At 41.1% G+C, this 22,315-nt stretch overlaps 1 protein-coding gene and 1 long non-coding RNA gene across 2 annotated transcripts; both read right to left on the bottom strand.

The window, feature by feature from the left end:
- Window positions 1-9,091: 9,091 nt before the first annotated feature.
- On the bottom strand, window positions 9,092-14,491 carry LOC148481606 (uncharacterized). The gene is made up of 5 exons (XR_015871892.1): window positions 14,434-14,491; window positions 13,593-13,676; window positions 12,420-12,477; window positions 11,691-11,761; window positions 9,092-9,235 (listed from the first exon to the last, which is right to left on the bottom strand). It is a non-coding gene; the product is annotated as an uncharacterized LOC148481606 (long non-coding RNA).
- A 27-nt stretch (window positions 14,492-14,518) lies between these two features.
- Window positions 14,519-20,836, bottom strand: LOC148481605 (uncharacterized). Its single transcript, XM_088453158.1, has 11 exons — window positions 20,781-20,836; window positions 19,518-19,640; window positions 19,081-19,168; window positions 18,703-18,772; window positions 18,223-18,445; window positions 17,584-18,171; window positions 16,703-16,786; window positions 15,512-15,599; window positions 15,133-15,202; window positions 14,572-14,875; window positions 14,519-14,539 (listed from the first exon to the last, which is right to left on the bottom strand). Exons 2-11 carry the CDS (start codon window positions 19,614-19,616, stop codon window positions 14,519-14,521), a joined length of 1,635 nt encoding a protein of 544 aa, XP_088309284.1. The 5' UTR covers window positions 19,617-19,640; window positions 20,781-20,836.
- Between the last annotated feature and the right edge of the window lie 1,479 nt (window positions 20,837-22,315).

The raw sequence follows: 22,315 nt of genomic DNA, 5'->3' as shown, positions 1-22,315 counted from the left end.
AACTGACTGAGATACGCACAATGCTATGTGTTTTAAAGGTATACAGTGAATGTTACATGTTAAATAGCAGTTATATGATATCTGGGATTAGGAATAAGATAAATGGGTCATGAGTAGTATCTACCGATTTCCCTCTGTCTCAACAGGAATATGAAACCAACAGAATGAATATGGAAGGGATCACTATCGAGTTATGAAGACCTGCCAAGAATTATACTCTATACTGTATAAATCACTGTACACCTCCCCTGTAGATTTGCATGCCAAATGTTAGTACAAAGGGATTTTTTTAAACAGTTCAACCTCCAGTGACGTCAACCATTTACTAACAAATGAATAGCAACAACCATTGTGACTCAGTAATAAAGGGCCAATAGGGAACCCCTCTGAGTATTCAGATTATGTTCAAAGGTAATTGTACACCTATAAATTGCCATGCAGTCTGGATCCCAGCCCCTTTTTTCTTTGCTTCCTTTCTCCCTGCCTAACCCTAAAGAAACACACAGCAATCCTGATGGACAGCTGTTAGTCTAGGATCCAGACCGCATGGCGAAATATTGGTAATTGTATCTTTGTCTTTATCCTGTATATAGCTGCATTGTATAGATTAAGGCTGATTATACCCTTTTTACAATATAGTACCTTTGTGTGTGTTGGAACCGCAAACTGTTTCTGTGTGACAAAGTTATTTTATATTGAAATGGGAGGTATGGGCAATCTGGTCTGTGCAATCAAACCTCTCTAATATCGATGCTGTTCAAACGGTATCAATATCCTTAGCTCTACAGACACCCGAAAAATATATTTACGATCATTAATAGAATATTACTACTATACATATTATTCAAGCATAAGAGAGAAAGGATGAAATGTCGTAAGTGGTGCACTGATTGTTAAAACGTAACATTTATTGTTATAGAGTCCAATATACAAGGAAGGAAAGCGAAAATTGATTAAAAATATATATGTCACAAAGATGAAGAAAATGGTGATTAAAAACTGATTACGGCGCACGTATCTGCCACTTTTATGGCTCAATAAATAGCTGATTTAGGACTTGAATTCACACCTATTTGGTATTATCAGAATGCAGCTAAATAATTAGTGTGCTTGTGTAACTGCATAGAAATTACATACAAACTCAAAATTCTCTGTTGATTATGAGATCAGATATTGAAGATATATAGTCTCCAGGTTTCTGCTTGTCTAGCAGGCCATGGGTTAACTTAAAATTAGTAATATTGGGAAATATATTTATACAGTTTGTCAGAATATATTTTATTCTTTTACATCCAGTAATGATAAATTCTCAGGGAGTAGTTTTAACAATGTGCTGAAACAATTAGGGTGAGTTATATTATACCACTGAAAAATTATCTTAGTAACACATATTATTCCTTTATTTGTTTGTGGAAATATTTTGAAATAATAATTCACAGTGATAATAGTGCATTAACACATCCTCCCACAGTTTTTTGGAAAAAGTTTTTCTATCCCGGCATGTATTGCTGGGAAATATGCAAATAGGTCACTCTATGTATGAGTAACGTTACTGTTCAGGATCAATTATACAGCAGTTCAGGTACAGTGATCTCTGCCCTAAATTGGGATTCACGTGCACAAACACCACATATAGATCGTATGTATTAATAAAGGCAGTTCAGGAACATTAATCTCTGCCCTAAATCGGGATACACGTGCACAAACACCACATATAGATGGTATATTCTAATAATAGGACATGAGGTCAGATCACATGCGCCGCTACCGACGAGGTGTTTCGCTACACTGGCTTTGTCAAGGCAAGCCGAATCCCACATCGGGGTATCCTAATACACCCGGATGTATTGTCCGCAACCAATCCAGAGATGTCCCCATTTCATGTGACCAATCACGCTAAGACGCGTCATAGCGGCACCGCCCACCACCCTTCAGCTAACGACTATGGCTTGCTATCCAAACCCATAGTGTGTATTCAGGATGCCTTAATCGAGTCCAGAATTCATGGATGTGGATAAGACTCACCCAATGGATTGCCTATCCGCGTATTAAGTTTTTACTCTAAGAAGTATTGTACTATCTATAGTTTGTAGATATCTCATTTATCGTATTAAGACAACCACTAGGACATCTGTTCTCCCTTTCTTCAGTTCCCTAAGTATGATAAATGTAGATTATAGATCTATTAATGCTGGTCACTTGATCTTCGTGTTATAAGTATATAAACTCCTTGAGGCTAGAGTAATGGATATATGAATCATAGATTCTAATATGGTATATATTAGAGAATTCAATGATTCATGCAGTAATCGTTTAAATATTAATATCAAAACACAATCCATTCTATCTATAAATCTCTAATGTTTGCTTGATCTTATAATATCATTATATTACCCAATTCTTAAAATTATATAAAAATTAGATAATGATAACTAATAATGAGTAATCATTATTATTGGAATATCGATGTCAGAAAACTCTCCACTATATCCATAGATCCCCAATGTTTAACGGGATAACAATGTTGTGATGTATAATTGAGTAATTAAAATAAAATACTCAATAATCATATTCATAAAATGGTGAATCATGTATATATTGATTATTGTACACATTCCATATTTAATAGAATTATTATCGCCTAATAAAAGAAAATTGAATGTTCGCCTTCAAACAATGGCAAATCCTATATCTATTTATAATTACCGTATCTCCATAAACATTACAGCCTATCCATATTAATAAAAATAGTTGTGTGCAAATAATCATTCGTTGTCAAAAAAGATCAGTGAGAATCCCTGAAAAAAGAAAAACATTTATATTTTCATACAATTTTTTTTTTACCATATAATAATAAAAATATTGGAAAATACTAGTGAAAATCCCTTTTGATGAAAGAGGATATATCAAAAAATCAAAAATAATAATTAGTATACTGATATAGATATATACAACCCTACATATATACATAAAAATAATATAAAAATGAATAAATAAAAAAATATATTATATAAGAATATTATATACAAATGAACAAAAATATGAATAATTAGAAATAAAATATTGACAGTGAAAAAAAGTGACTATTCAATGTGTTAAGGAGACCAAAGGTCTCAGGTGAGTGCAAGTGACAAAACAAATAACCCATATAAAATCAAACCATACTAATCTAAAGGGAGAAATAATAAAAACAGTAACCCTTGCTCATATTAAATATTGATAAATTAACCAATAATTATCATTAAAAAATAGTGACAACTGCAAGTATTCAGAAAATCAAAAAAGGTCTCTATTTTTTTCTCATATAGATACCAGATAAGTTAATCATTTTTAGTTTCATATGAAATAGGGGAAAGAAGGATGTGAAGGTAGTTGTTACATTCGAAAGGAAGACATTTGTCTCTTATTTCATTCCCTACAAGTTCATTATTTCAAAAAGGCTATATAGTTGTTTTCTTCATTTAAACCTCTGGGAGTTAAGGTATCCATGAGAAAAATAAGTCTCGTCTCTTGTTTGAGGAGTTCACAATCAATATCTCCCCCTCTGATATTGGTTCCTATTCTCCTCATTCCGTACGCTCTCAGGCCTATCGGATTCCCTTCAAGAAATCTCAAGAAATGCCTAGCTACCGATGTTAAAGGCTTAAAGAGAAGTTGGTCACATTTGGCATTTTTTATGTTGCCCAAATGCTGAAGAACCCGTCTTTTAAGAGGTCGTATAGTCTTACCAATATACTGTTTATCACAAGGGCATTTGAAATTGTAAACAACCACTGAGGTATTGCAATCTATATGATCTTTTATTTGCCAGATTTTGTTAAATCTATCCCTGTAGGTTTCAGTAGTGACCATTGTCCAGCAAGCTTTGCAGGTTCCACATTTTCTCGAGCCTTTCCTAAAATAAAGGGGCTTTTTAGGTGTTTCAAGATGGCTCTGGACCAAGATAGCCTTCAAATTTTTGGAACGTCTCCAACTCATTTGGATCCTATCTCCAAGGATTTCCATAAGATCTTGATCCGTCTGAAGTACATTCAGATGTCTCTGTAAAATTTCTTGGATCTGTTTCCACTCATGACAGAAGGTTCCAACAAATCTCACACATCCTACTTCCTTCTGTTTAGTTTTAGGTATTAATAACTGATCTCTAGTATATTTAGTAGATTCTTCACAAGCTTTTTTGATGGTCCTATTACTGTATCCTCGAGATCTCAATCTATCACTTAGTTGTTCTGATCTTTCTTGGAATGTGTGATTCTTTGAGCAATTACGTTTCATCCGAAGAAATTCACCCTTAGGTAAACCTCTCAGAACTGGGGGAAAATTAGAACTTTTGTTATGTAAAATACTGTTGGTAGATGCTTTTTTATGAATAAATCTGATGATATATGTCCATCTTCTTCGATAGTGAGGGAGACATCTAAAAAGTTGATGTTTTTTTGACTCATTTCACATGTCAATTTTAGATTCAAGTTGTTCATATTTAATTTCATTAAAAATTCTTCAAATTGTTTCATCTCTCCCTCCCAAATTATCAAAAGATCGTCAATATAGCTGAGCCACAAAATGATATGTTTTGTATAGGTATCATTTTCCTCATTAAATACGTACTCCCTCTCCCACCACCCCAGGTAGAGGTTTGCATATGTGGGGGCACAAGTGGTGCCCATTGCAGTAGCTCTTACCTGGAGGTAGAACTTGTCGTTACATACAAAATAGTTATTACTAAGTACGAATTGTAGCAATGTTATCAAAAATTCGTTGAAGTCCGTATTCCAATCCATATTTAGAAAATACTGTACTGCCTTAATCCCATGGTCATGGCTGATACTTGTGTAGAGACTTTCCACATGACAAGTTATCAGCCATGTGTCATCATCAAGGATAACGTCCTGGATTTTGTTCAATACATCGGATGTATCTCGAGTGAAGGATGGTAAACCCAAGACGTAATTCCTTAAATGGAAATCTAAGAACTTACTTGCACTCTCAGTAAGGCTACCCATCCCGGAGACTATTGGTCTCCCGGGTGGGTTGCTTTCATTTTTATGAATCTTAGGTAATAAATACAAAGTAGGTATCTTAGGATATTCTGTTTTAAGAAATTCAAAATCTCTTTTAGTTATGATACCATCATTCTTGGCTCTTAGGATGATTTTATTATACAGTTCTAAGAAGTCATATTACAAGAAATAATTATACAGGAGATATATATAGTGGTTTCATTTCTTTATTTTTTGGATCATATTCATACTGTTATATTTTGTGGACAACTTTTTAATTTTTTATATAATAAAGTTATACTGTATTTTAATTTTTGTCATTATGTCCATTGCTAAATTCATCTAATAGTAGAAATTATTGGTCCGTGTGTGCCCCATTAAGGAATATCTTGTTCTCTTTATATTGCTTTATATAGCCTACACTATACAATAAGTAGGAAGTAATCATAAGAAAATATATCTGGATCTGCAGGGCTTACAATCTATTCTTGGTACAGGCAAACGCATAAGACAAAATGCCATCCTACAATGCGTATGGTAGTATAACAAGAGAAACACATATCAGCAAAAAGGACGGACGGTTCTGTCCTTCTGATCTTACAAACAACTTATGTGTTAAATAGATGACAGATAAATAAATTATTATTTTGTAATACTAATGGAAAATAGGGCTTGGTTAATAGAGCTAGAGCCAATGAGATGGTTACAAATAAAGGAAACTGGTGAGTGAGCTTTAATGAGTTGGGAATTGAACCAACTTTGTTCTGATGGCAACAAAAGACGCTGCTGATCTACTAGAGAAGGAGAGAAAAGTCCATTCCCAGTCTCTGCTGTTTTCAATCCAGACCTGGCATGCAGAAAATATAATGCATCAACATTGATGATAGATCCCATGGCAACTGGAGGATGCACCTAGAACATGGGATCTCTGAGGGCAAAAAGACATGAGCTGGTCCTGAAGAGCAGTGAATGAAGCATTAGGGCAGCAGACTGTCATTAGGGCCTCAGACTGTCATTAGGGCATCAGACTGTCATTTCTGGAGCTCCCATTAGCAGCACTCACTTTGCACGACACTGAAAGGAGCACGCCTGCCGTAAAAACGTGACACGTGTAATTTTCACTAAAGAATACAATACAGTAATATTCTCTGTGCCAGATGGGTAAAGAATGATCTTTGGGATTTAGGCAACAGAGGCACAATTTGTTCATGTTTCTGTATGTATCTCCGATATCTGCTGCCGATATCCCTCTATTTCTGACAGTAGCCGCAACCCCCAAAGGTGCAATGCTGCCAGATTTACCAAGATCTGGAATGTGAAGCATTACGGAGATTGGCCTCCACCGCTAACACCATCATTAGATAGCATTGTGCTGCTGTAACCTATGGGCTACACATTACAAGAATTACCAGGAATCCCTACCTACCCCCTGCAATCGCCACCACACGTGTGGTCTGTAGATTGAATTTTATATATGAACAGAAGTCCTGGCACAGGAATGGCCCCTGACTTGGTCACTTCACTCTGAGCCCCTGTCCCTGCGGGTGCTCTTTAATACACTTGGCCGGTATGATCGCTTACTGCAATGCGATCATGAGCACTAATATTGCACCCAGATCACACTGAACATGTGATCATTGATAAATGGGCCCCTTAGAAACATCTAATGACGAGTTTCTCCAGAGGTTTCCTTTTTTTTCTTTTTCATTCCTCCTCCGATTGTTAACTTAAGGGAAATAAAAAGCAAAAATGTTCATAGGGTAATCACGTAGCACAGTGGTTCCCAAACTCCTCCATTGCAGTCCAGGTTTTAAGGATATCCATGCTTGACCCAGATGGTTAAATCAAATTGACTGCTGCTTCTAATTAAGTCACCTGTGATTAAGCATAGATATCCTTACAACCTGGACTGTAATGGCGGAGTTTGGGAACCTCTGACTTAAGCGGATTTAAGAGTTCACTCTGTGTTCCACACTCACACCCAGTGAGAGGCCCCTCTGTAAGTAATAGTGCTGGAAAGAGGTGCATCAGCTCCCATATCTGTGTAAGATAAATATTAGAGTAGATGCATTTTTAATATGAAAGAAATAGCACCGTATGGTAATGCCTTTACATTTGATTCTTGGTTTCAAGCGTATCTCAAATGATTTTCACACTTTTCTCCATAACAGCATTCCATATGGGATGTGTGCGATAACATAAACACGTATATAGCATGATACTGGTTTTTAAAAGGAAAAATATATCTTTAATAGATGCACTCACATAAAAACAAACCAGTATATATATATATATCAGTGGCAGCCACCTACCAGAGAGAGCATATCATGTCACATAACATGTCACACGCCACAGGGTATTTAGGGCCTGGTTCGGAGTTGTACACTAAGCCGATGTTTTCGCAGTTGAGCGATTATCAGTAAACCGCGCACGCTTCTGATTCACACTGCGCATGCATCAAGGACCATCACTGTAGTGTGACTGACAATCGGTAGCACCCCCCTCAATCAACAGTGATTGACAGACAGCGGCACCCCCTTTCCGGCGCGGCTGCAGAGCAGCCATTAACCTCCATGGAAGCAGGAGCCACTGCTCCTTGAAGCAAGCCGCGGCTACTGCGGTGTCCAGCCGATGGCACCCCACCTCCTCCTTTCGGCTGTTGCTGTGTCCTGATCACTGTGGCCAGTATGGAAGGGATACCTGACATACTATAACAGTGTGGGGGCAGTGCCATGGCAGGATGACTTTAATAAGTAAAAAAATAATGCCAATGTTACTGTTGAAGAGTCTGCATGGTGCGTGTCTTGTGTTTCCACTTACCAAATCAATGCTGCAACTTTCTCCCACATCTTCCTCCTCATCTTTGTGCAGTTTCCCCCAGGTGCCTTGTTTCCTCCCACAGGTTGGGTACACAATCCCAGCACATGCAATGCCGACATTCAGAATTCCTGTGCTGTAATCCTGACAGTGGAAATCCTGACCCATGCAGGTAAGTATCCTAACCCTAACCCACCTTTCCTGTAGCTTAACCCTAGCTTTCCCAAAGTCAAACCCCAACCCTCCCCTCACTGCAGCCTAACCCGAACCCTCTCCCCCACAGACTAAACCCGACTCTACCCCCCACTGCCTAACCCAACTTCCTTTAGTACATAACCCTAACCCCTAAACCTAACCCTGATTCTGACTCATGTCAGGATTCCGGTGCCGGGATAGTGAGCAGCGGCAATGTGTGCTCCAGGGTGTTGACTGCATTCCCCTCCCACAGTCCAAAAACTCAGGGCCGGATTACAGCTTGTGAGGGCCCCAGGGCAACTAAGTTGTGAGGGCCCCTACCAATAAAATTACCCTCAGAGAGAGAGTGGAAAAGATAGAGAGAAGGGGGAAAGAGAGGGAGGGGGAGAGAGCATGAGCACACACATGGACACTAGTAGAGTCATACTACCTGTTTTTATTTTAGGCCTCAGTTCCATCATCAGGTTTCTGATGGGGACGGGCATGTCACAGGCATCAAGCCCAGCCCCCACACATACACCCGCAAATCGCAGCAATGTGCCAGCGAGGGGGCGGGGCTTTGACAGGCAGCCACGGACGGGCCACCCAATGTAGAGGCGGAGACAAAGCTTTCTTCATCAGTCTCAATTCAAGTAACAAGCCAAAACGAACCGGAAAGGTAGTGTATACCGGTCCAGAGTGGCCCGGTTCAGGGCAATGCTTGGTACAGTGCAGGGGCCGGCAATGTGCGGGGAGCCCTGGGTGACCACCTCGTCCGCCCTGCCTATAATCCATCCCTGCAAAAACCTACCATATATCAGTGTGTTAGTGGGGTGGGAAATGAAGACCGTACCATCCCCAGGGCTTAAGCACGTCTTGCTGTAAGGGAAAGGCAGCTTACTAAAGGTGAACTCCTCAAGTTGTAAAGGTCTTATCATCTCCCTACTTCTACTGCTACTGCCCTAACATAAACCTTATGAGATCTAAGAATAATGTTACAAAAGGAATGCAATAAAATAAGGATATAATAAAATTCAGTTATGAAATGTAATTAATTGAAACCACTGAAATCACCAATAATGTTTATTTAATTGGTAAGATGTTAATTTGATAAGTGGCCGATGGTGTTATTGGACAATGCAACAAGGTGATGGCCTCGGCCCAAGCGGATCTTTTCATCACCTTCTATGGGCACATTCCAGATGGATGACAGAACGTGCGCTACAACGAGCTGTAGTCTTGATCTAAAGGGAATTAAATGAAAGTTTCACATCATCAATTCATAGGAAGAATTAAACATTTCTGTTTTAACAATAGTGAGAATACTCTAAGTATAACAGCAATGACAGAGAAATTGTAACCAGAATACAATTCCCCAAAGTATTCTAATGAAAAGTGTGTAATGACAAAGTGTAAGCAATCATAGTGTCAGTCATGTAAAAATAAAAGTAATTTTTATCCCAAATTTTAATTTGTAATCCAATGGGATTGTGTTATACAGTATATGGAATCCCAAAAATATTTTAATTTGTAATTTAATGGGACCTTAATTTTTAAGGCAAATACATTGTAAATATTTTTATCTACAGGAAAATCTTTTTAATTGGTAGTCACATTATTTTTTTCTTCTTGTAATGTATTGGTACTCTTCCTAATGTGTATAATGTGTATAACAATGGAAGACACAAACAGTTCCGCTCAGACTTTCTCTGCAGAATGACTATGAGCTGGCTGCTCAGCCAATTACAGGTGGTTTCCTACACTAGCTGTTGCGATTGGTAGGCTGTGAGGGGAGTCATGGGGATTCTTTGCTATAACCAAACATCAGTACAGATTAAATGAATCTCTGCTAACATGGGGAAAAAAATAATAATTAGCAATACTATGAGGCTCCATTCCTGTCAATTCATTTAAATTTCCTATTGATTTCAAAAGAGTTTCTATGTGTAGCACACAACTCCATTGCAATAAATGGGCCACTGGAATGTCCATTGACAGGAGTGGGAAAAATACAGCACAATGTTGGTATAACCAATAGCATATACAGATGCAGGGTCAAAGGATATCTACAAAGCCTCTTGTCTTATTGTCCCACCCTACCCCACCCCCACTGATGAACCTGAATAAAGTGTAGATGATAAACTAATAACCCATCTTTGATGCCTGTTTAATGCACAAACTATTAAATTGGATATCTACCATACACGAGCCATCAGATTATGGGACTGTTTTATACAACACATACCTAATTGAGTATCTGATTTATATGCTAGCCACCAGATTGGGGTCTGCTTAGTATACTGACTACCAGATTGGGGTCTGCTTAGTATACTGGCCACCAGATTGGGGTCTTCTTAGTATACTGGCCACCAGATTGGGGTCTGCTTAGTATACTGGCCACCAGATTGGGGTCTGCTTAGTATACTGGCCACCAGATTGGGGTCTGCTTAGTATACTGGCCACCAGATTGGGGTCTTCTTAGTATACTGGCCACCAGATTGGGGTCTGCTTAGTATACTGGCCACCAGATTGGGGTCTTCTTAGTATACTGACCACCAGATTGGGGTCTGCTTAGTATACTGGCCACCAGATTTGGGTCTTCTTAGTATACTGACCACCAGATTGGGGTCTGCTTAGTATACTGGCCACCAGATTGGGATCTGCTTAGTATACTGTAATTGCAATGCACATTAGTTACAGTTATGGAGAAATTAATATCAGCATTATATATGTGACTGAGAATTTTTAAATGAAGGGGTCCTGCATAGTACTGACCAGAATGCACTCTTCTTAGTATAGTAGCCAAAAAGAAGGAGGGCCCTGCTAGTGAGAGCTTACATTCAAAATGGAAAAGATTGAAGTAGTGGCACAAGGGAGAGGGTAAGGATTTGGGGATTAGGTGGGGAGGGTAACTACTCTCAAATCCTCAAGGGCAGTATTAATTAAATTGAAATAAAGGAGCATGTTTTACTACAAGGATAGCTTCATTCTAAAACATTATAATGAATGACTAGATATATTATATATTATTGGTTTATATTAGTTTTTCCAGTTTTATCTGGAGGTTTTCCATGCTTATGTTCACATTTCTTAGTTTTATATATGTAGCTTATCTAATGGATCTGTGTCCTGCTGGACACAATATATGTAAAACTGACAATTATTTTTATTTAATTTACAACTATAATGGACTATGTTTCTGCCAGGTCACTTCCATTAAAAGAAACGTATTTTTCCTTACACCAAATTGTGTATAAATTATGATACACAAGGAGTAATACGAGATGGAAATGTCAGTGTAATAAGAAATATATTGGTATTGCTGTAGTTTAAATCCCGGCAGTCGGGATGCCAGGGCTCAGAATCCCAGTGTCGGCATATCTATGGTAAGTAGTGGGTTTAGGGTTAGGCACTGGGGGGGGGGTAGTGGATAGGGGGAGGGTTAGGGTTAAGCACTAGGGGGAGGGTTAGGAGGGTTAAGTTTAGACACTAGGGGGGAGGGTTAGGGATAGGCACTTGGGGGAGGGTTAGGGGTGGGGTTATGATACTTATCGACACGTGCCAGTATCCTAACCCTGCATGGATCTCGGTGTCAGGATTCTGACCACCAGATCCCGAGTGCCGGCTTGTATATGGGTTGTATACATACTAGGTCATAAGGAAAGTGAAAGTGAGCACAATAACACTGAGAGCACTTACGGTATTGCCAGATGTTTCCTTGGCATTGCCAGATGTTTCCTTGGCTTACAGTTCACGGGGGCCACAAACCCCTAAAAGAGAAAACAGACACCATAGTACCTAAATGACTCCATGAGAACATTATACAACATAATGAGGCTGATTCACATCATTGGGACATTGTCCTCCTCATTTTATACTCATCAGTTATTCTATATTATTATACAGAAAAATAAATATATTACAGTGACTGTAAGTAAACTGTAATGTGCTCTATGATAGTTACTGAGAGGCAAAGATTAGTATATGAGTGGGATCCATAACTAGATATTATGGCAGAGCTGTAAATAGACATTGTGGTGTCCTGTGTGAGAAGGAGCATCGGTGCTCCCCCCCCACCATGTCATCATTTCATATTACTGTTAGTTTGCAGCACTGGAGGGGCTATGGCAATGATACTGTACCAGTCTGGTCCTGGGGCTCTTGGCTGTTATTATTGTTTGTCCCCATTTGTGTGTGTAAAAGCTGGAAGGTATGTACATAGGGCCTGATTCAGCTTGGATCACAGTTTCTAATACACCTGCAATTGGCCGATTGTTGCGTTCTGTACATTTAACTATATCTAGCTAAAAATATTTCATAATAATCTATTCTTATCTATAAATTACACTATTTTTCATTATATAAAATTTTAAGCCATAATTCCCATTGTTACATGTTGTTCATGCGATATCAGCACAAAGTACTTACGTGCATCTCATAGGAACAATGTCCCTGGAACTGAGCTGCTTGTCCTTCTAGTACGGTCCTATGGAAAAGAATACAGAAATAATACAGTTACTATTGTGTCTGGTATATGATTTGCATCAGTTAGTCAATGGATAATAGGAGCTCATTCAGAGCCGCTCGCTTAGAGGCAAACGCTCGCTGCTGCCGATGGTATGCAGTATGTATGCAGTGTGCGCAAACCTTAGCAAAAGTTCACAATGCGTTCGCTCGCTGCGCATAGACAGCCCAGCAGAGAGAGTGACAGGAGAAGCCGTTTGTAGGTGGTAACAGGGGCTGGCCATTAAAAACGGGGGAGTGGAGGTGCAAACACAGGCGTGCCTGAGCATCTCAATGGCGTGTTAGAGGTGTGTATAATGATAAGACAGTATCATAGTACACGTCACCTGGCTTGTTTTTACACTGAATTGCTCGCAGTGCTTACGGCAGGGTATGGTCAACATTAAGCGCTGCGATCGCATCCAATGTTACCCGATGTACCAATGTTTGCATACACTTCCTGGACATGACGTGCACAAGTGGGCATCTTAAGACAGGCTGGTGGGTGTCTACATACACTATGTGATCGCTCTCTAAGAAATACTGGGTCTGCTAATGCATTGCTGTTTTAAGACAGGCTGGTGGGTGTCTGCATACACTATGTGATCGCTCTCTAAGAAATACTGGGTCTGCTAATGCATTGCTGTTTTAAGACAGGCTGGTGGCTGTCTGCATACACTATGTGATCTCTCTCTAAGAAATACTGGGTGTGCTAATGCATTTCAATCTGCATACACATCATGCAAGCGATCGCATATAGCAAGCGACTCTGAATCAGCTCCATAGTTTGTAAGTATAAACCTCTATTTGTTCCTATTGTTCCCAGATCAGTCACTTCCTTTGCCTAATCTGCATTTCAGTCCTGTGCCATATATGCCATATACACCACTCCATAACAGCATACTCCAAAGCAGCCTTTTTTATAATATTGCACAGCTGTAAAGACCAGCATATGTACACTCTTCCCAACTGTCCCAGCATGGTAACTTGCGGGGTAACTACAATTTGTATTGCTGCAATAACCTGTGATGCAGATTGTTAGTCCACAACTATGATAAACAGACCCCTTAAACTTTTAATTACATGGTACAAGAATACCTGGAGGACGAGTCTCAGCTGAACATTGATTGCTCTGGCGCCTTCAGGGATCTTGTGGGCCAGACTCAGATGGTGCGCCTTCACCTGCAGGAGAAAGGGAGGACAGCAGAGAGTTAGTTACTGGGCACTGGCACACTCAGAGTACACAGGGAGAAAGGAGCATATGGATAAGTAACCTATGTGTCCTCACACAGACATGTAATACCACAGGTGTAGCCAGGGGCATTTATATAGAGGTTATTCATCATTGCTTTGAATTGAATCGCAGCCATGGACTTATCCACTACCAATTATTTTTATTTAATTTACAATTATGGACTAAGGGCCTGATTCACCTTTGGGAATAGAGTGAGAATTAGCACTTAACTGTGAACGTGGACAAACCATGTTGCAATGCAAGGGGTTTAAATACATAAAAAAATTTTGCATGCAGGGTAAATACTGGCTGCTTCTGAATGTAGCCCACAAATACTGCACAGCTTTATTATTACTCTACAATTTAGATGTCAGTTTGGACACCTCCCTCCCAAATCTAAATATCTTTGTACATTTTAAATCTGCCCCACCTGCAGTGCAGCATGGTTTCACCAATATGATCAGTTGAGTGAGATAACTCTCTCTATTCCCAAAGCTGAATCAGGCCCTAAGTTTTTGCAAGATCATTTGTATTACAAGAAACCTATTTTTCCTTTCTCATATTGTGTATAAATTGTGACACTTGTGGAGTAATATAAGATGTAAATGTCAGTGCTATAAGCAATATATTGTATGACAAAGAGATATATAAATACTAGGACATAAGGAAAAGGTTAGTATCCACAATGACACTGAGAGCACTTACCTCAGGTATTGCCAGGTGTCTTCTTGGCATAAGGACCACGGCCTCAGGTACTGCCAGGTGTTTTCTTGGCCGAGGGACAATGGCCTCAGGTACTGCCAGGTGTTTTCTTGGCATAGGGACCACGGCCTCAGGTAATGCCAGGTGTTTTCTTGGCCTAGGGAGAATGGCCTCAGGTACTGCCAAGTGTTCTCTTGGCATAGGGACCACAGCCTCAGATACTGCCAGATGATTTCTTGGCCTAGGGAGAATGGCCTCAGGTACTGCCAAGTGTTTTCGTGGCCTAGGGAGAATGGCCTCAGGTACTGCTAGGTGTTTTCTTGGCTGAGGGACAATGGCCTCAGGTACTGCCAGGTGTTCTCTTGGCATTGGGACCATGGCCTCAGGTACTGCCAGGTGTTTTTTTGGCATAGGGAGCACAGGGGTCGGTTTATGCAGCAAAGCCCTAAAAAGAGAAATCAGACACATTTGCACCTAAAGGACTCCATGAGAAGGTAACAATAACTAAGATTAGTATAATATAATAATGTACCCAGAGCTACATATTATGGTGTATTATGGTTAACATTTATATAGTAATAGCTAAACAAAATACTTCATAACAATCTGTTTCTTTCTATAAATGATACTAATGTTCATAATTTCTATACATAAATCACATTGTTACATATTGTTCATGTGATATCTGCACAAGGTACTTACTCAGAGCGTCTCATAGGACCAATGTTACTGTAACTGGGGACTTTGTCCTTATGATCCTTATGGGCTGGCTCTTTGGAAAAGAATATAGAAATATTACAGTTACTACTATGTCTGGTATATGTTTTGCATCAGCTAGTCAATGGATTATAGTTTGGAAGTGTAAACTCCTATTTGTTTCTATTGTTCCTGGGTCAGTTGCTTCCTTTGCCTAATCTGTAACTGTAATGACCAGCATATGTATATACCTCCCACCTCCCAGCTTGGTAACTTGTGGTGTAACTACAATCTGTATTGCTGGGATAAGTGGTGAAGCAGATTGTTAGTGCACAACTATGATAAACCGACCTCTTAATCTTTTCATTATAAGATACAAAAATACCTGGAGGACGAGGGTCTTTTAGCTGCACTTTGTCGTCTCTTGTAGCCTCAAGGATTTTGTTGGGGGCACAAACACGGTGTCTCTCCACCTGCAGGAGAAGGGTAATCAGCAGAGAGTTAGTTACTGGGCACAGGCACACTCAGAGAATACAGGGAGACAGGGGATTATGGATTGGTAACCTACGTGTCCTCACACGGGGCCTATTCATGATGTTAATTATTGGGGTCCGAACGAACCTGATAATTAACATTCTAACTCGCTGCGGCTGCCGCAGAAATTCATCATTGCTCCAGCGCGGTGACAACTAATGTGAAACCTGCTGTCCCCGCGAGTGGCTTCAGTGCTCCTTTTCACTGCTCCTCTCGGAGCAGTGACGGGTCTGCGCATGCACGACCTACAGGACATGCATGTGCACAAGAGCCCCGACGTCTGGCAGAGGGAGCCGACAGGGGCATAGTGAGTTACAATTTGCCGAGACAGCCTGTGATTGCCATGTGCACCGAGAGGGGGGGAGTGGGTACAGTTTACCCAGGCCTGGGCTTGCTAGAGGTGTCCGGCGGGGCCTGGGTCCGGCATTGCCCCCCTCCCTCACATCAGCTCAGCACACAGCTTGTGCTGGGCTGCTGTGTGAGACTGCTCGCGGCTGCTGCAGCAGCTGGAGCAGCCTCCTATGGCTGTGGGGGGAGCGATCACACTGATCGCGCCCCCCCTCTGTGTAGCGCCAGGTTGGGGGGCTTACAGCGCCCCCCTCCCCGGTGTGCAGCGGCGCTGCAAAAATTATATTTTTTTTCAAGGGGGTGTGGCCTCGCCTCCCGTGATTAGGCCACGCCCCCTCCTTTACCCGGGCCCGGCCAGGATCTCTACTGCCCTGGTTATTGCTTCAGCTGTCCCGGCATCAAACTTTATATAGTAAAGAAAATGCAATAGAAAGTGAAAGGTATGGAGAGAGGAAATTCAGATTATTATATATGCCATTAAATCCCTTGTTCCACCACAGTTATACCCAGTAACATAGATAAATATGTACAACTGTAAAGTCCAGCATATGTTCACACCTCCCAGCCATCCCAGCATGGTAACTTGTGGGGTAACTACAATTTGTATTGCTGCGATAACCTGTGATGCAGATTGTTAGTCCACAACTATGATAAACAGATCCCTTAAACTTTTAATTACATGGTACAAGAATACCTGGTGGACGAGTCTCAGCTGAACATTGATTGCTCTGGCGCCTTCAGGGATCTTGTGGGCCAGACTCAGATGGTGCGCCTTCACCTGCAGGAGGAAGGGTGACAGCAGAGAGTTAGTTACTGGGCACTGCACACTCAGAGTACACAGGGAGACAGGAGATTATGGATAAGTAACCTACGTGTCCTCACAGAGACATGTAATACCACAGGTGTAGCTTTTATGACTGATTGAGCCTGTAGTAGATATTTCTAACATATTTTAATTGGCAGCTGAATATCTAATAGAATTTCAGTATTTAATTCTATAATACTACAATGGATGACTAAATGTATTATATATAATTAGAATACATTTGTTTTACTAGTTTTATATGGAGTTTTTTCATGCCTTTTTTCACATTTCTTAGTTTTATATATTTAGCTTATCTTATTGGCTGCGATACAATTCAGTGCGTTGTTAATTCGAAAAATGGGTGTTTAGTCGTGAGAACCGGCATTCTTCGACCAAAGTTTAGGCTGCGAGGCTTTTAGAACACTTTGTCAGATTTCTCCTCACCCCCCAGGAGGGTGCGAGAAGAAATCCTTAGTCGGGCCAAACATCAGGCTGAATGGAATAGCCCTGGGAGCTCCCTCCCGCGGCTACTCATCATTGCTTTGAATTGAATCGCGGCCATGGACTTGTCCACTGCAAATTACTTTTATTTAATTTACAATTATAATGGACTATGTTTTTGCAAGATCATTTGTATTACAAGAAACCTATTTTTCTCATATTGTGTATAAATTGTGACACTTGTGGAGTAATATAAGATGTAAATGTCAGTGCTATAAGCATTACATTGTATGACAAAGAGTAACCACAATGACACTAAAAGCACTTACCTCAGGTATTGCCAGGTGTTTTCTTGGCATAAGCACCATGGGTTCAGGTACTGCCAGGTGTTTTCTTGGCATAGGGACCATGGCCTCAGGTACTGCCAGGTGTTTTCTTGGCATGGGGACCATGGCCTCAGGTACTGCCACATGTTTTTTTGGCATAGGGACCACAGCCTCAGGTATTGCCAGGTATTTTTTTGGCATGGGGACCACGGCCTCAGGTACTGCCAGATCTTTTCTTGGCATAGGGGCCATGGCCTCAGCTACTGCCAGGTGTTTTATTGGCATAGGGACCACAGCCTCTGGTACTGCCAGGTGTTTTTTTGGCATGGGAACCATGGCCTCAGGTACTGCCAGGTGTTTTCTTGGCATAGGGACCATGGCCTCAGGTACTACCAGGTATTTATCTGGCATAGGGACCACGGCCTCAGATACTGGCAGGTCTTTTCTTGGCATATGGACCACGGCCTCAGGTACTGCCAGGTGTTTTCTTGGCATAGGGACCACAGCCTCAGGTACTGCCAGGTGTTTTTTTGGCATGGGAACCATGGCCTCAGGTACTGCCAGGTGTTTTCTTGGCATAGGGACCATGGCCTCAGGTACTGCCAGGTATTTATCTGGCATAGGGACCACGGCCTCAGATACTGGCAGGTCTTTTCTTGGCATATGGACCACGGCCTCAGGTACTGCCAGGTGTTTTCTTGGCATAGGGACCACAGCCTCAGGTACTGCCAGGTGTTTTCTTGGCATAGGGACCACGGCCTCGGGTACTGCCAGGTGTTTATCTGACATATGGACCACGGCCTCAGGTACTGCCAGGTCTATTCTTGGCATATGGACCACGGATGACAATTTAGGCAGCAAAGCCCTAAAAAGAGAAAACAGACACATTTGCACCTAATGGACTCCAAGAGAATGTAACAATAGCTAAGGTTAGTATAATATAATAATGTACATATAGCTACATATTATGGTGTATAACATTTAAATAGCAATAGCTAAACAAAATACTTCATAACAATCTATTATTATCTATAAATTACACTAATTATCATCACTTTACATTTCTAGCCATAAATCACATTGTTATATATTGTTCATGCGATATCTGCACAAGGTACTTACTCAGAGCGTCTCATAGGACCAGTGTTACTGGAACTGGGGGCTTTGTCCTTATGGTCCTTATGGGCTGGCTCTGTAGAAAAGAATATAGAAATAGTACAGTTACTACTATGTCTGGTATATATTTTGCTTTAGTTAGTCAATGGATTATATTTGGAAGTGTAAACCCTTATTTGTTCCTATTGTACCTGGGTCAGTTGCTTCCTTTGCCTAATCTGCAACTGTAATGACCAGCGTATGTACATACCTCCCACCTCCCAGCATGGTAACTTGTGGTGTAACTACAATATGTATTGCTATCATAAGTGGTGATGCAAATTGTTAGTGCACAACTATGATAAACAGACCCCTCAATCTTTTCATTATAAGATACAAAAATACCTGGAGGACGAGGGTCTTTTAGCTGCACTTTGTCTTCTCTTGTAGCCTCAGGAATTTTGTGGGGGGCACAAACACGGTTCCTCACCACCTGCAGGAGAAGGGTAAACAGCAGAGAGTTAGTTACTGGGCACCGGCACACTCAGAGAAAACAGGGAGACAGGGGATTATGGATGGGTAACCTACATGCCCTCACACAGACATGTAATACCCCAGGTGTAGCTTTTATGACTCATTGAGACTGTAGTAGATATGTTTAACATATTTTAATCGGCAGCTGAATTTCCAATAGAAAGTAAATCACATTCCAACCAATCTTCTAATAAAACTGATTTTGAATGTTCATAATATTTGTTTTATTTAATAATAAATCCTTTATTGATCCACAGTTTTATCCAGTAACATAGATGAATATGCCGTTACCCCTTGGGGCTGCTCACCAGTGTTTTGATGTGCTTGGCCTTGCTCCCGTAGGTGAGTGTGCTGCGAGAGTCTTCATAGGCAGCATCCGCAGGGCTGATGTGTGTGATCATCACCATTCTGCTCCTGCCACTCAGTGCACCCTGTGATAGAGAAAGCTCTGGTTATAGGGGAGATCACTGAGGAATCCTTACACACTGTAATAAGCAGCTTATAGATCTACTACTATTGTTTTATACTATGTTTGTGAGAAACAAATGATTGCACTAAATACTAATATCATGGCTGATTGCAGATATTGTCTGAGATAACACAAAAGAATGATGTTTTACGAGCAATATTCCTGATGATTGGGGTTCAGGCATAGATGCTGTGGCCACATTCCCTGTACACAGGACCTCAGCATTTACAATAATATGTGGCCACACCCCCATACACTATACCACATGGCCCTGTTTGATAACTCACATTCATATTCTTTAATGCTTGTATCCCAACAAGATATCTAAGAGGTGACTAATGCTACTTATACATCAGCCATGGGTGTATCCAGGGGCGTATTAAGAGATGTCAGTTCTCTGATAGCAGCCGGGGGAAGAGGAGGGGGCCCCAGACGTGGAGTGAGCATGGCCCCCTCCTCTCTCCCCGGCCCCCTCCTCTCTCCCCGGCCCCCTCCTCTCTCCCAAGCTGCCATCAGTGAACTGACAGCAGCAGTAGGCTCTGGACACGAGAGTGTGCCCAGAGTCTACTGCGCATGCGTAAGACATCGGGAAAATGGCGTGACAGCCATTTTCCTGGTGACTTCCTACTGCACATGCAAAAAACACCAGGACAAAGGCAGCAGCGGTTATTTTCAAGGCGTTTTGTGTAGCTACATGGGAGTGGTAAGTATAAAAAAAAAAGTATGGATGTAGGATGTGCGGTGCAGGCCCCCCTGAACTACACACCCTGTACCCATTATAAATACGCCCAGGGTGTATCTATAATGGGTGCAGGGTATACGGTATACATGTCCACATCCTGCACCCATAACCTATACTTAACGCTCTGCCAATGCTGTAATCACCAATGTAGTCACAGAGACAATGACATTGGTGCCATATTTCCAAAGTCCTGCACATGCCCAGTAGAGAAAGCGCAGTGCCAGAGTATAATTAGTGCATGTGCCTGTAAGAGAAGGGGGAGGCCGGCATGGAGACTGTACACGGGGCCCTTCTCTCTCCTGACATCAGGTACAGTTGTATGGTCATATGTATGTAGGTAATCTCATAGTGATAACATACCTTTAGCAGCCAGGTCAATTTGCTGTCCCGATAATTAATATGGCTGCCTGGTCTCTTGCGTAGCGCCATAATGCAGATCCTTAGGGCCAGAAGGGAGCGGTTTATATAGCCACTTTCTCTCAGGGTTTGGCCAGTGTTCTTAGTCTGATATAGAAACAGGAAAGATAATGAAGACACATCTGGCTTCAGTCACAGTGTGGATGTGGTACAAACACATAAACTATTGTATGATAAAGCTAATTACACAATTTACTTCAATTGTGTCCTAAGACAGTGACTCCCTTTCACCTTAGTTTTAGTTAGTGATATTGGCTGAAATGCTTTCTTACTGCATGTAATTTATCCCAAGTTACTAAAAAAAATGTAATTCCTTTATTAGTATCATTAATTTGGTACTAGTTTATGTTATTAATTAAAAAATTACTTTAGTCAAAAATTTAAATAATTTGATAAGGTCTCAGTGGCCAGTAACAGATTGGGAATCACCGCTCTAAGGGGAGAAAGACCTCTTTTAGGGAGTACTCAGTGGCATCACAAGGGGGGTGCAGGCCGCACCTGGGTGTCATCCGTCGGGGGGTGACACCAAAGTGCAGACTCCCCCTGACAACAAGTGGTGAAGCATGAACACTGCAGAAGGATAGCAAACTCTTACCATATTTACCTCTTTGGTATTGCAGGGGAAATACAAAGAAATGATAATGATATGTAAAATACAAGTGATACCTGGCATGCTCGCTCTGATCCCGCCAGGTCTACCATGTACAGCCGGCCCGTGCACACTCCATCCTTGCTGGTCAGCTCTACGGTGACTTGTACAACAGCATGGGAGCGGGATGAGTTCTTATTGGCAGCTGTGGCTGCCTTAGAGCGGCGCTTATTCCCTTTAGTCAGTAATGCGATGGCCTGAAAAAGAAAGTAATATAGATGCACCAACACTCTTGTGGTTACACAAAACAACTCATAAAGTTACACTTGCCCATGTGTTATAGATACAGCAGGGTCACTACACCAGCAACCACATAGCCATGGGCTCTGCTTATTCATCACACATTAATAGGTTATTTACAGACAGCAAACTTGTTGGTATTAGTCTGTAATTATGTGTTTCCCCCTTGTTCAGTGCTGCGGAACCCTTGTGGCGCCTTATAAATAAAAGATGATAATAATAATAATAATATAGACAGGGATGACTAGTGGTGAAGCATGGACACTGCATAAGGGTAGCACAGACTAATGATAGTCACCTCTTCAGGACTGCTGGGGAAGAACTCTGCAATCCCTTCTATCCTGGTGTTACCGTAGGGATCCTCTCTAAGGTTCAAACACCCAGAGGACGGTCTTAGCAGATCCCGAATGGTTTCATTGTAGACCTGAAAATGTAATGAAGGAATAATCACTCTCTGCAATACAAGCACAAGTGTGTAATCCACATTTACTCTCTGGAAAGGGCTTGTGTTACTTGTGGTTCTCCAGATGCTGTATATCATAAAGAAAGTTTTTGTAGGGAATGTACATATAGGGCAGGGGCCCATCTT

Source organism: Taudactylus pleione, unplaced genomic scaffold (genome assembly GCF_031769625.1).
Source record: "Taudactylus pleione unplaced genomic scaffold, aTauple2 ptg000572l, whole genome shotgun sequence".
NCBI classification, from domain to species: domain Eukaryota; kingdom Metazoa; phylum Chordata; class Amphibia; order Anura; family Myobatrachidae; genus Taudactylus; species Taudactylus pleione.
The sequence above is the reverse complement of the archived record's forward strand: the minus strand, read 5'-3'. Positions and strand labels throughout refer to the sequence as shown.

What these genes read in the sequence shown, in the direction of transcription:
- LOC148481605 (XM_088453158.1), bottom strand. Translation starts at nt 19,616, where the DNA reads ATGGTGATGATCACACACATCAGCCCTGCGGATGCTGCCTATGAAGAC. An exon ending in GGTCCTATGAGACGCTCTGA is followed by an intron (nt 14,876 to 15,132) that starts GTAAGTACCTTG and finishes TTCTCTTTTTAG; the next exon opens with GGCTTTGCTGCATAAACCGA. An exon ending in CTAGGCCAAGAAAACACCTG is followed by an intron (nt 14,540 to 14,571) that starts GCATTACCTGAG and finishes CCCTATGCCAAG; the next exon opens with AAAACACCTGGCAGTACCTG.